This window comes from Mobula hypostoma, chromosome 24 (assembly GCF_963921235.1).
Source record: "Mobula hypostoma chromosome 24, sMobHyp1.1, whole genome shotgun sequence".
Taxonomy (NCBI): Eukaryota; Metazoa; Chordata; class Chondrichthyes; order Myliobatiformes; family Myliobatidae; genus Mobula; species Mobula hypostoma.
In genome coordinates, this window is record NC_086120.1 from 27,820,111 (window position 1) to 27,833,637 (window position 13,527).

At 43.8% G+C, this 13,527-nt stretch overlaps 1 protein-coding gene across 2 annotated transcripts in view; it reads left to right on the plus strand.

Moving 5' to 3' along the window:
* LOC134337444 (microtubule-associated serine/threonine-protein kinase 3-like) overlaps window positions 1-13,527 on the plus strand; it is a 98,342-nt gene that overhangs the window by 53,105 nt on the left and 31,710 nt on the right. For both annotated transcript variants that reach the window (XM_063032451.1, XM_063032450.1), the window contains 7 exons: window positions 382-467; window positions 559-767; window positions 2,003-2,141; window positions 4,851-4,983; window positions 11,003-11,168; window positions 11,629-11,730; window positions 12,798-12,920. In XM_063032451.1, coding sequence (XP_062888521.1) covers window positions 382-467; window positions 559-767; window positions 2,003-2,141; window positions 4,851-4,983; window positions 11,003-11,168; window positions 11,629-11,730; window positions 12,798-12,920 — 958 coding nt within the window. The remainder of the gene's footprint in view (window positions 1-381; window positions 468-558; window positions 768-2,002; window positions 2,142-4,850; window positions 4,984-11,002; window positions 11,169-11,628; window positions 11,731-12,797; window positions 12,921-13,527) is intronic.

Here is a 13,527-nt window from a genome sequence, read left to right on the forward strand (position 1 = left end):
CATAAGACATGCTCTCTAATCCAGGCAGCATCCTGGTGCATTTCCAATACAGACATACTTAGACCTTGTGACCATTATAACCATCGGTTTGTGGAGCTTGCTGTGTGCAGAATGGGGGCTGGCCTTTCCACTTGTTTCACTGTTGGCAAGTCTTTAGCTTTAGTGCATTTGGAGGTACATGGCAGAAAGCAGAGTGCAAGGCACAGAAGTTCAAGGCAATGGGCACAGCGCAAGTGGCAGTAGTTTTGGGAAAGGCTACACAATGTTGAAGGCTCAATCGGTCGCATTTTGTTTCTTATGCTTACAATTTCCAATGAATTACTGAATTGTTGAAGTGGAAGAGTGATTTTGTTTTTAATTCACAAAGTGTTGTTTTCTCAGCAACGAGCTGGATCAATTCCACTGCGCAGAATACCTACCGAGAGTGACTTTGAGACGATTAAGCTGATCAGTAATGGAGCATATGGGTAGGTCAGATACACAACCATTTTGCCCCTTTCCCTTTGACAACATCAGGTCGCAGCGAATGTGTTTGTGACTGGGTGTTTTCTCCCCCAGGGCTGTCTATCTGGTCCGACATATAGAAACAAGACAACGATTTGCCATGAAGAAGGTAAATAAGCACAACTTGATCCTGAGGAACCAAATCCAGCAAGTCTTCGTTGAGCGAGACATCCTAACATTCGCTGAGAACCCATTCGTTGTCAGCATGTATTGTTCCTTCGAGACCAGGCGCCATCTGTGCATGGTGATGGAGTATGTGGAAGGTGAGCCTCAGGGTCATGGGCACAGACCTCTTACTGTTCAGGATTGTCAGGCGGAGTATGTGGCTGAGGTTTGGTCCTCTGACTGCTTAATTTTCCAACATTGCATCTGTGGCCAAAATCCCAGGCCTTGGATACAGAATACCAGTGTCATTGGAGCTCGCAACTCTGCAGCCTGGGATCTGTAACTCAGAGCCCTTAATAATTGGGACCTGGGACTTCAGGTTCTGGGTCACTGGGGTCACGACTGCAGGATCTCAGTGTCTGCACTGTACTGGAGGTTCTCAGTCACCTGGTCTTTGACCCCAGGACTTTCATTTCCAAGGACTGCATTGAAAGTATGACGAAGTTTGTGAGACTCTTTCCAGAACATTAGTACATTGGGATCTAGAGATCACAGTTTGATGAAGCTGTGTGTGTGTGTGTGTGTGTGTGTTTAATCCAAGAGCCCACATGTGCAATCTAGTGACATGTAGGAGGGCATAGGTTGTGGGTTGTTCAATCCTCCTACTACATTTAAGTGGTTTTCTCAAACTATATTAAGTTTAAATTTGGAAAAAATTAGAAGTGATATTTTTGATCCTTCGGTTAAATTTGAAGAAACTTGGAATCCTTTAATGCAACATTTTCGTATGATGTAATTTGACCTTTTCGAATCTTTTTTTTATTAACATAAATTATATGAATAGAGGAGCGGAGTTGACAACATTACTGAACGTGTCTGATTCAAGATATTGGTCTAGCCCTGTTTTGTTCTGTTTCTTTTTGGATTTTTTTTCTTTTTCTTTTGGGGGTTTTTCTTTGTTTATATATATTTTTTTCTTTTTATTTCTTTTATTCTTTATGACTAATCTCATTATGAGTTTGGAAGTCTATTATACCTATGTTACTTAAAATCCTTTTTGTATATGCTTATTAAGACTATTCCAATCTCTTTGTATTAACTTTGTTACTGTCTTTATAATCTTGAAAATTAATAAAAAGATTTAAAAAGAAAAGAAAGGTTGTGGGTTGTAGCTGGGGTCCAGCGAGTGAGGGTGGGGATTAACTGATGCCCAGGAAAGAGAGTGCTGCAGGGGACCTGAGAGTTCGGTAGTGCTAATCTGGGTAGTGGGTGTAGCAGAAGTCTGTGGAATGGGATATAGCAGAAGCTAATAGAGTGTGATATCTGAGTGAGTGTGATTCAGCTAAAGAAGGCTCCAGCACTTGGTGTGACTTTCTGTGCTTCATGTGTTTAGGTGGAGACTGTGCAAATCTCCTGAAGAATATTGGTCCCCTGCCAGTTGACATGAGCAGAATGTACTTTGCAGAAACAGTTCTGGCCTTGGAATATCTCCATAACTATGGCATTGTTCATCGGGACCTCAAACCAGACAAGTAAGCAACAACATGTGAGAGCACCTGATCTTCTTCAAATCGGGAAAGAAATGTCTTGTCTATTTCTCTATCTAACTTTCTCAAACTTTTCTGTACTCTATTTTAACTTTGTGCTCCTTTTTCTTTTTTCTCCCCCATTCCTCTATTGTCTCATTCTCCTTTCATTCTCCTTCCATCTATCTCTCTCTCCTCCTATATTTCATTCTTTCCCTTTATCATTCCTTCTCCTGTGCTCCCTTTCAAGTCACTGGAGCCCCAGTTCCCACGCTCCCTTTAAACTTACTGAGTACAAGATGAGGCCACCCTCAGGATGGTGGAGAAACACCTTGTATTCCATCTGGTTACCCTCCAACCTGATGGCATGAATATCAATTTCTCCTTCCAATAAACAAAATTCTGTGTCATTCCCCCCCCCCGCTCTATTTCCTTCTCTGACCTTTTACCTCTTCTCAGCTGCCTCTTACTTCCCCTGGGTTCCCTCCTTCCCTTTTTCCTATGGTCCACTCTCCTCTCCTATTGGATTCCTTCTTCTCCAGTCCTTGACCTTTCCCATCTGCCTGGCTTCACCTATCACTTTCCAGCTAGCCTTCTTCCCTCCTCCAGCCTTTTTATTCTGGTATCTTCCCCCTTCCTTCTCCGTCCTAAAGAAGGATCTCAGCCAGAAACATTGACTGATTATTCTCTTCCGTAGACGCTGCCAGGCCTGCTAAAGCAGGATTTCCCAGTGGCCACACATTTTAATTCCACATCCCATTCCCATTCTGATAATGCCTATCCACGGCCTCCTCTACTGTAAAGATGAAGCCACACTCAGGTTGGAAGAACAACACCTTATATTCCGTCTGGGTAGCCTCCAACCTGATGGCTTGAACATTTACTTCTCTAACTTCCGCTAATGCCCCACCTCCCCCTCATACCCCATCCGTTATTTATATACACACATTCTTTCTCTCTCTCTCTCCTTTTTCTCCTTCTGTCCCTCTGACTATACCCCTTGCCCACCCTCTGGATTCCCCTCCCCCTTTTCCTTCTCCCTGGGCCTCCTGTCCCATGATCCTCTCATATCCCTTTTGCCAATCACCTGTCCAGTTCTTGGCTCCATCCCTCCCCCTCCTGTCTTCTCCTATCATTTTGGATCTCCCCCTCCCCCTCCCACTTTTAAATCTCTTACTAACTCTTCCTTCAGCTAGCCCTGACGAAGATGCTGCCTGGCCTGCTGCATTCACCAGCAACTTTGATGTGTGTTGCTTGAATTTCCAGCATCTGCAGATTTCTTCGTGTTTGCAGACAATACTGTGAGCAGTTCTGGCAACACATTTTAGGGTAGTGGAGTCTTGTGGCAATTTGATTGAAGTTGTCTAGATAGTCTGTGTGATTGCTGAGAGTAAAAATTACAATCCACTATCTGAAGTGCCAGGTCCTTCGGAGAGAAGCTAGCTTAATGGTTGATCATTCGTTAATTTTAAACCTAGGATTGATAGATTTTGATTATTAATTCAACATTCCACTCAGACTTTTTTTTTTACGGGATGTGGGCATTGCCAGCTAAGCCAGCATTTATTGCCCATCCCTAGTTGCCCCTGAGAAGGTGGTGATGAGCTGCCTTCTTGAACCGCTGCAGTCCCTGAGGTGTAGGTAAACCCACAGTGCTGTTAGGGAGGGAATTTCATGATTTTGACCCAGCGACAATGAAGGAACAGCGATATGTTTCCAAGTCAGGATGGTGAGTGACTTGGAGAGGGATTTCCAAGTGGGGGTGTTCCCAGGTATCTGCTGTTCTCAACTTTCAGGATGGTAGTGGTCGTGGGTCTGGAAGGTGCTGCCTTAAGAACTTTGGTGTGTTGTTGCAGTGCATCTGTTGTCTACAGTACACACTGCTGCAACTGTTCGTCGATGGTGGAGGGACTGGATGCTTGTGGAAGCATTACCATCCTGACTGCTGACCGTCACCAGTCTGCGCTGACCATTCTCTGAGCTGCCACTCCTGGCCGTTGGGCAAGTGGTCACTCTGTCATGACAGTTACTCAGAGCGTCCTTCTGTGCTGATCAGCGTTTACGTTGTCACACCATGCTGTCCTTTGGCCAAGTGTTGCTCTGCGCTGACCGTTTCTCAAGGCATGACTTTGCACTGACTCTGAGTCAACTAATAGTCTGTGAGCTAGCTAAGAGGATAAGTAATTGGCATTGTGCTAGGAAGCAGAGGGTGTTAATAGGAGGTTTTCTTTGCACTGGAGGCCTGTGACTAGTGGGGGCACCAGGTATCAGTGTTGGGCTTATATTTACGAGTAGCACAGTAGCATAGTGGTTAGCATAATGCTATTAAAGCACCAGTGACCAGGGTTCAATTCCACCATTACCTGTAACGAGTTTATACATTCTCCCCATGATCGTGTGGATTTCCTCCGAGTGTTCCAGTTTCCTCCCACAGTCCAAAGATCTATGAGTTAATAGGTTAATCACATGGGTAAAACGGACAGGGCAGGCTGGTTGGTCCGGGAGGGCCTGTTACCATACTTATCTCTAAATATATAAAAATAAAACTTAAAACTTTGCACTGAGGTTGTCCCTCTGCACTGACTGTTGGTCAAACGATAGCTCCCCACTCAACGTTGCTGACGTTACCACTTCATTGGTCCAGTTGTGTCTCTGCTCAGATTGTCCCTCTGTGCTGACCATTGGTCAGTGGTCACTTTGTTTATGTGATTCCAGCCTGCTGATCACTGCGATGGGTCACATCAAGCTGACTGACTTTGGCCTCTCGCGGATTGGACTTATGAACCTGACCACCAACCTCTACGAGGATCACTTTGAGAAAGATACCCGGGAGTTCATCGATAAACAGGTACAGTGCGGGGGAGGGAAATGAGGTTAGAGTGTGGTGTGTATCTGTGTATAATATTTAAACACCCTTTGTATATGCAGCCTCAGTACCATGTGTTGGTGGACCTTGTTATTAGTCCAGATACATGGAGAGGATGTTTCCTGTAGTGGGACAGTCTAGAACCAGAGTGCATAGACTCAGAGTGGAAGGATGTCCCTTTAGAACAGAGATAAGGAGGAATTTAGTTAATAAGAGGATGGTGAATATGTGAAATTCATTGCCACGGATGGCTGTGCAGGCCAAGTCCTTGGGTATATTTAAAGCAGAGGTTGACATTCTTGTTTAGTAAGGACGTTGATGGTTACAGGGAGAAGGCAGAATAGGGTTGAGAGGGATAATAAATCAGCCACGATGGAATGGGTCAAATGGCCTAATTCTGCTCCTTTATCTTATGGGTCTTAGGTTCTTGTGGCCTAAACTCCATGACCATACTTGCAAACTCTTGATTTTGTGGACATAATGCATTTAAATCGTACCAGCTCTCCCAGCATAGAAAGAGACCCAAACCAGGATAAGCCACATCCAGCACTGAAGGTGGTTTCAGTTTCTAAGTGAATTACCCTGACAGGAAAATATTTGTTGTTGCAACTCTTAACACATCCTCACAACGTTGCAATAGTTGTGAAACTCTGGGAAGTGTCTGCAGTTGTGAGGCAAGTGCAGCTGAAAAGACATTGAACAACCTGAACAGGGAAGTGTTGGTACAGGCTCACTGAGAGCCTCTGTGCAGGTGCCATCAGACTAGCTCAATGGAGAGAGAAGTGCAGGTGGCAGCAGCTGCACTTAGAACCTCATCAACAGAATTTAAAACAAAAAGAGAAGCTAGAGATGCTTTTCAAAGCCAGTAATATTCTTCTTCATGCTCAAAATGCACAGTCTCACTGGTAGCAGATTTCCATGAGTTCGCTGCGATACATTCAAAACCTTAAAGCTAGAGTGCAATGGCATAGCCTGGATGTGGACACCATTACCAGGCACGTAGTGCATGCTGAACAGGAACTGTCTAAAGCAATTCCTTCACATATTCCTGACAAAGGCAAGCTTAATAGCACTTGCATTGGGTAAGAAGTACAAGCAGTTCTTTTTGGTATTCAGTTGCTGCTGGTAGGATTCTTTGGTCTATTGCTGATCATAAACTGTTATTAACAATCATGAGGACAAAAGTTCAACAATAGGAGCTCCAAGGGATGTACAGGTGGGGCAGTTTGTTATCACAGAATAATTTTCTGCTTGGATATTGTTTGTCAAAGCAAAATGTAATTGGTGACACTCTGTCTAGATTACCACCTGAATCATCTGATGTAAAATGGATCAGTCCTGGACTCTCAATGTCTTACAGTTTCTACAAATGACTTGAGTGAAGGGACCGAAAATATGGTCACTTGTTGGATTGTAAGCTGTGAAGAGGGTATATGGAGACAACAGAGATAGAGAAAAATTGAGGAGTGAGTTTGTGGATTGGACTCTGTCATTCACATTATGATGTGTTTCTGGTTTCTGGTCACTCCTTTTTTTTGTTGCTATTTTGGTGATTTTGTTTGGAGTGTCCTACAGATAAGAATCTGAGCAGAATTGAATAGAGACTCTTTCGATTTTGGTGTTTTATGTTCTGTATTTGTTGCTCACTTTTCTGTTGACGTTTGAGCGATTTTTTTTTTGCATGTAGGTGGGTTTTGATGTTTTTCATTGAACATGTTCCATGGTTTTCTTTGTTTCGTGGCTGGCGGTAGGGAAGATAAATCTCGGTTGTATACTGCAAACATACTTTGATAATAAATGTTCTTTGAAATCTTTGAAGAGATCTGACAAACAGAGCCAAATGTGGGAAATATAAATCTGTTAGTTTTACAGAAAATCTGAAAGAGGAGCATATTATCTAAATAGTGACAGACTGCAGAGTTCTGAGCTGCAGAGTGATCTGGTATCCCTGTATCTGATTCACGAGAGGCTAAAATGCAAATACGGCAATAATTAGGAAACTAACAGAACTTTTTTCATTGCTAGGAGCATTGAAGAAAAAGTAAAGTGGTTATAATTCTGCAGCACAGAAAGGATCTGGAGGAACTCAGCAGGTCAGGCAGCATCTATGGAAGGGAAATGGGCAGTCAACGTTTTGGATCAAGGCCCTTCAAAGGACAGGAAAGAAAGGGAGAAGATAGCCAATATAAAAAGATGGAGGAAAGGGGTGGAACAAGAGCCAGCAGGAGATAGGTGGATCCAGGTGAGGGAGGAAGGAGAGTGGGAATGATGTAAGGAGTTGGGCGGGGATAAGTGAAATTGACAAAGGACTAAAGAAGATGGAATCTGATAGGAGAGGACCGTGGATCATGGAGAAAAGGTAAGGAGATGGAGGAGAGGAACCAATGGGAAGAATGTGTGGGTGAAGGGCAGATGAAGAGGGTAGGAAAGAGGAAAGAGCTAGGGAGACAGAGATCAGGGAAAAAGGGCAGGGACATAGGGGAATGATTACTGAAAGTTAGATAAATTGATGTTAATGCCATCAGTTTGGAGCCTTGTACATTAATGAGCTGTATCTGACATACTACATACAGAATTAGTCATCTTACAAACTTTGTATTTAAGAGAGGATGTAATTGCAGAGTAAGTTCATATGAGGCAAGACTGGGCAAACTATAATTGTACTGGTGGAGTTAGAAGAATGAGGGGCAATGACTGAAATATTTAACTGTCAATCTGCTGGAGAAACTCAGTGGATCGGGCAGCACTTGGAATTGTCAATGTTTTGGGTTGAAAGCCTGCTTCAGGACTCATCTAGGGTTTCAACCTGAAACGTAGACAACTCCTTTCCTCCCACTGATAATGCTGGATCTTTTGAGTTCCTCCAGCACATTGTTTGTTGCTCCAAATTCCAGCAATGCAGTCTCCTGTGCCTCCATTGAAATATGTAAGATCCTGAGGGGTCTTGACTGGGTAGATGTGTGAAAGACATTTTCTCTTGTGGAAGAACTTAGAACAGGAGTATTTCTGTTCAAAAATAATTGATCACTCATTTGAGACAGAGATGAGATGGTGTTTTTTTGCTGAGGGTCATAAGTCTTTGGAACTCTCCAGTCAAAGGGAGTGAAAGCAGACACTGAATATGTTCAAGACAAAGCTCAGAACAGCAGTATTTAGAGCTTTTTGATTCAAATTGAGGGTATGATTGTTGTACGCTGATCGATAAACAACAATCTGACCTAAGAATTGCAAGTGAAGACCTACCTTGGATCTGAATCATCTACAGATCAGGGCTGTCTGAAATGGAGTTATTGTGTAATTCTTTCAAGGAGTCTCAAAAAGTGGATTTTAGATGAGCTGCACTGACATTGCCAATGGGAAAGCCATTTCCAGATGTTTTGTGCTTTGGCCATGAGTTGAGAAAGATTTGGAAGCAGTCAAGTCACTGTAGACAGTTTACCTGCATATCACCTGAGACACCGCTACAGCCATTACAGCGATGAAAATGGCAGAGTTGATTGTTCAATGGTGTCATATTGAATCTTGATTGAAATTGAATCCAGATGAGTCCTCATAAAGGGTTTTTGACCCGAAACATCGGTTCTTTATTCCTCTCCATAGATGCTGCCTGACGTGCTGAACTCCTCCAACATTTTAACACCCTGTCAAAATGATAACAACACTGCCCTTCATGCCCTCTGACCCAAAATGGATTGAAATCAACCACGTATATAATTATGGAACAGCTGACGTGCCAGTGAAGAGTTGAGACAGGTCTTCACTATACATGGAATATGTGTAAAGTGTGCAAGTACAAAGTCCAGCAATGGGACCTCATTCCTGTTATCCATAAGTGTAGCTCAAAAGATACTTGATGTGTGTTAGGAATAAGATCAGAGTTGATTACAGCAAGAGATGTATTTGTAGGTACTGAAATGGTGAGTCTATTCCTGATGTAGATGTACGGTAGAGTCCAACAATATTGAGCAACAGTAAGTTAAGCCAATCAGAATCAGGTTTAATATCACGGCATACGTCATGAAATTTGTTGTTTTGCATCAGCAGTACACTGTAGTACGTAATTATTCATTGGTGGCATTTGGGCTGTGCCTAACCACATAGTCGTGGGTGTAGGAGAATAGAACAGTAGGGTAAGCATGTATCCTTGAGATATGCCAATGTTGATTGTCAACAACGAGAAGATATTATTTCCAATCCTCACAGATTATGGTCTCCCAGTGAGGAAGTCAAGGATCCAATTCCAGAAGGAAGTATAAAGGCCCAGCTTTTAGAACTTATTGATTCGAATTGAGGGTATGATTGTTGTATGCTGATCGATAACAACAGTCTGACCTAAGTATTACTGTTGTCCAGATGATCCAAGGCCAAGTTAAGAGCCAGTGAGATTGCATCTGTTGTTGACCTACTGTGGTGATAGGTAAGCTGCAGTGGGTCCAGGTCCTTGCTTAGGCAGGAATTGATTCTGGCCATAACCAACTTCTCAAAGCACTTCATCATAGTAGATATGAGTGCAACTGGGCTAGAGTCACTGAGGCAGCTCACCCTGCCCTTCTTGGGCACTGGTATGATTGTCGCCTTTTTGAAGTCGGGTGGGAAACACTGACATCAGCAGTGAGAAACTGATGATATCTTTGAATACTCCCACCAGTTGGTTGGCACAAGTTTTCAGTGCCCTACCAGGTACACATTCAGATTCAGATTCAGCTTCAGGTCAGATTCCTATAGGACACATCATGCGGAAAGATGAACTAGAAAAACTCACACTCTCTGGAAAGATTGAGGGGAGCAAACCTAGAGGAAGACCTCGGCTTATGTACATCAAAAGCATAGCCAGGTGGCTACACATTGAGGAAATGGAAGTCATCCAAAAAACGAAGGATAGATCTCTATGGAAAACCATGGTCACCAAAGTCCGTATCAGATATGGTACCTAGACAGACAGACAGACCAGGTACACCTTCAGGGACTGACGCCTTGTGAGACTTCACCCTCTTGAAAGATACTCTGACATCGCCCTCCGGGACATAGATCACAGAGTCACCAGATGCTGCAGGTATTTGTAAAGGTGTAGTTTTATTTTCCCTTTCAAAGCATGCATAAAAGGCATTGCACTCATCTGGGAGTGTAACATCACAGCTATTTATGATGTTAGGTTTTGGTTTGTAGAAAGTAAGGGCCTGCAAACCCTGCCAGAGCTGACGTGCATCCCATTCCATCTCTAACTTCAATAGGAATTGTTTTCTTCATTCTTAAAATAGCCTTCCGTAGATCATACCTAGACTCCTTGTATAGTTCTGGATCACTGATCTTGAATGCCACAGTTCTAGCCCTCAGCAGACTATGAATATCCTGGCTCATCCACGGCTTTTGCTTTTGGTATGTCCGGTATGTTCTCAAAGGCACATGGCTTTTGATGAAGTCAGTGACAACTGTGGCGTATTCAGTCGGATTCAAAGATGAATCGCTGAATATTGTCCTTGCAGTAGGTGCAGGTTCTCCAATTCATGGAAGAAAGACAAGTGCAGGGTAAGGGAGGTTGAACTGATAAGGAGGCCTTTCAATAGACTGAACTAATCATGACAACATAGACATGAGAAGAATGCTCCCACATTTGTTTGCAAAGGTAGAAAACAATGTGGTTTGTGTATGTAAGGAACTTGTGGTTATAGAGTGTAATGACCTGGTCGTGTGTGTACAACCTAACCACCTGAATCCAGCCTAAGTGCTGTTGTGATTTTCCTTCAACCAGAATTAAATTGGAGCTGCTGATGACCCGTGCGTTATGTCATTAAGAGTGTTCAGCTTTCCCAGCATAGTGCCATAGTGGACGAAGAACTGGGTTGGTGTGTTGATGGAGACAGAGGGGATCTTGCAGTGGAGTTTCAGGCGTTGATGTGGTCAAAGTGTGCCATGCTGGTTCAGTGATCTGAGTCATTATTTGCTTGGGGGGAGTTGGATGCTGTATGGCCAATTTGGAAATGAGATGTTCTGTTTCTGACAGGTTTACGGCACCCCTGAATACATTGCCCCTGAAGTAATTCTCCGGCAAGGATATGGCAAACCTGTAGACTGGTGGGCCATGGGGATCATTCTGTATGAATTCTTGGTTGGTTGTGTCCCTTTCTTCGGAGAGACTCCGGAAGAGCTGTTCGGGCAGGTGGTCAGCGGTAAGTTGCAATGGACAACAAGTTCATGTTCCAGGGGAACGGGGTTGGGAGTGAGACTTTGACCAGAGCATTGCTTTCCTGCTAATGTAGAACTGTGATGCAATAGAAACAGAACTAGGCTTGACGGTGGTGGGGCCTGAGAGTGGAGGGAGGTAGCAGTGATTGTGAGCTCAGAATTATTCTCTAAAATGAGGGTGAGCACAGAATCGCTCTGGACAGTGAGGGTGAGCAGAGAATCTCTCTAGGGCAGCAAGTGTGACCACAAGATCACAAGGTAAGGACATATTCGGCACAGCTTTGTGGGCTGAAGGGCCTGTATTATGCTGCAGGTTTTCTATGTTTCTAAGGCACTGAGCCTAAGCACTAATATCTGATGTCACTGTTAGTCTTAGATGTGGATATTGCTTAGCTGTCCCATGAATTGAGTTGGAAATGACAAATGATATGTGATGTGTTCCAGATGAAATAATGTGGCCAAGTGAAGATGAGGCCCTTCCTTTGGAAGCCCAAGATCTCATCAACAGGCTCCTGAGGCAGAATCCACGCGATCGCTTGGGCACTGGTAAGAACCCAGACCTTTGACTGACAGGTGGTCAGACCAATTGTCAATTCTCAAAGGCAGTGGGTTTATGAGAAAGTGATTTACGGACTGACTCTGATTCACTCCTGATATTTGTGAGACCGATCTTGAGCCTTTGACCTTTATCTACGTCCATCTTGTTGGCTGTTAAGCTCTCTCAAACATTAGAAACACTTTCCTGCATTTCGTAGAAACAACATCCATGGACATTGTCCTACCAGTCCATCGGCATTAGTTCCCAGCCCAATTCAGATTAGTTGAATGAAACCTAGTTTTACAAATGCATTCTGTTTTTGTCTCTCTCTAGCTGATTCTGTCCAAATACTAAAGAAGAAATTCAGCAGATACTGAAATCCAGAGTAACAATTACAAAATGCTGGTGAACTCAGAAGGTCATACAGCATCCATAAAAAGGAAAAAAAAAATCTATGTTTTGAGCTGCGGCCCTTGAAGAGAAGCATTTTAGCCCAAAACATCAACTGTTTATTCCTTTCCAGATATGTTGCCTGACCTGCTGAGTTCCTCCAGCTCTTTGTATGTGTTATGCTGTCCAAGTACTTAATTAGTCTGTTACTGAGTAAATCCCCCATATTCCAGTAACAATCTCAGAACACAACTTGCACCATTGTTCTTGTTCTCTCTGCCCAGCTCTTTTAGTGACCTTTTGATCCAGAGATCCATGGGGTAGTGAGTGTGAATTCAAGGTTTGGACTCTGTATCACACTGGGTCCAGAATTGGTCTGTCCAAGTGTATGGAACTCACTGAGTATGGTATTGGGTGTGAAGATGGACTGTGCTGGTCTGTGTGACCCAGTACCACATTGGCTGTGGGATTGACTTGTAACATTCATTGTATTTGACATTGGTCTATAAGGATATCTGGGGCAACAGCACATTGGCTGTGGTGTTGGACATTGTTAAGCTATGGAACCTTGTACCAGATTGAGTATGGGATCGGGCAATGTCAGTGTGTGGGATTGGGCTATGAGGATGTGGAGGTCTCAGTATTGCATGGGGTTTTAAGTTTGCCACAATTTTCTGGTTTGCAGGTGGGGCTCTTGAGGTGAAACAGCATGCCTTCTTTACTCGGCTGGACTGGAACGGGTTACTGCGCCAGAAGGCTGAATTCATCCCTCAGCTCGAATCAGATGAAGACACCAGCTACTTCGACAGTGAGTCCAGAACCAGTGTAAAAATCCTCTGGCTTTAAATCGCCCAAGGAGCCACCCCCGATCTGGTGCCAGTGCCCTTGCTGTGATTAATACCAGTGCTCTTCACAGAGTCATTAGCACAAAAACAAGCCATTCAGCCCACTGAATCTGCTCTGACCACCAGCCACCCATTTACACTAATCCAACATTAATTCCACTTTTTATTCTCATCAATTTGTCCCCTCCCCTGACTTCACCGCTCCCCTACATACTAGGTACAATATACGTGGCCATCTTTGGGATGTGGAAGGAAACAGAATCCCTGGATGAAATCTGAGGGGTCACATGGAGAAGGTGCAAGCTGTAGGCAGACCAAGCCCAAGATCAAGCCTGAACCCAGGTCTCTGGCAACTGTACTAGCCACACCACTTTGCTACCTCATTAATCAGAGTGCCTCTACTGTATTTAATCCCAGATCCCTTAATGAGATTAATTCCCGCACTGCCAAAGATGTATGTCGAAACATACAGTGCATCAAATCAAATCAGTGAAGTTTGCGCTGGGGGCAGCTTGCAAGTGTCACCATGCTTCCAGCTCCAGCATTGCATGCCCACAACTTGCTAACCCT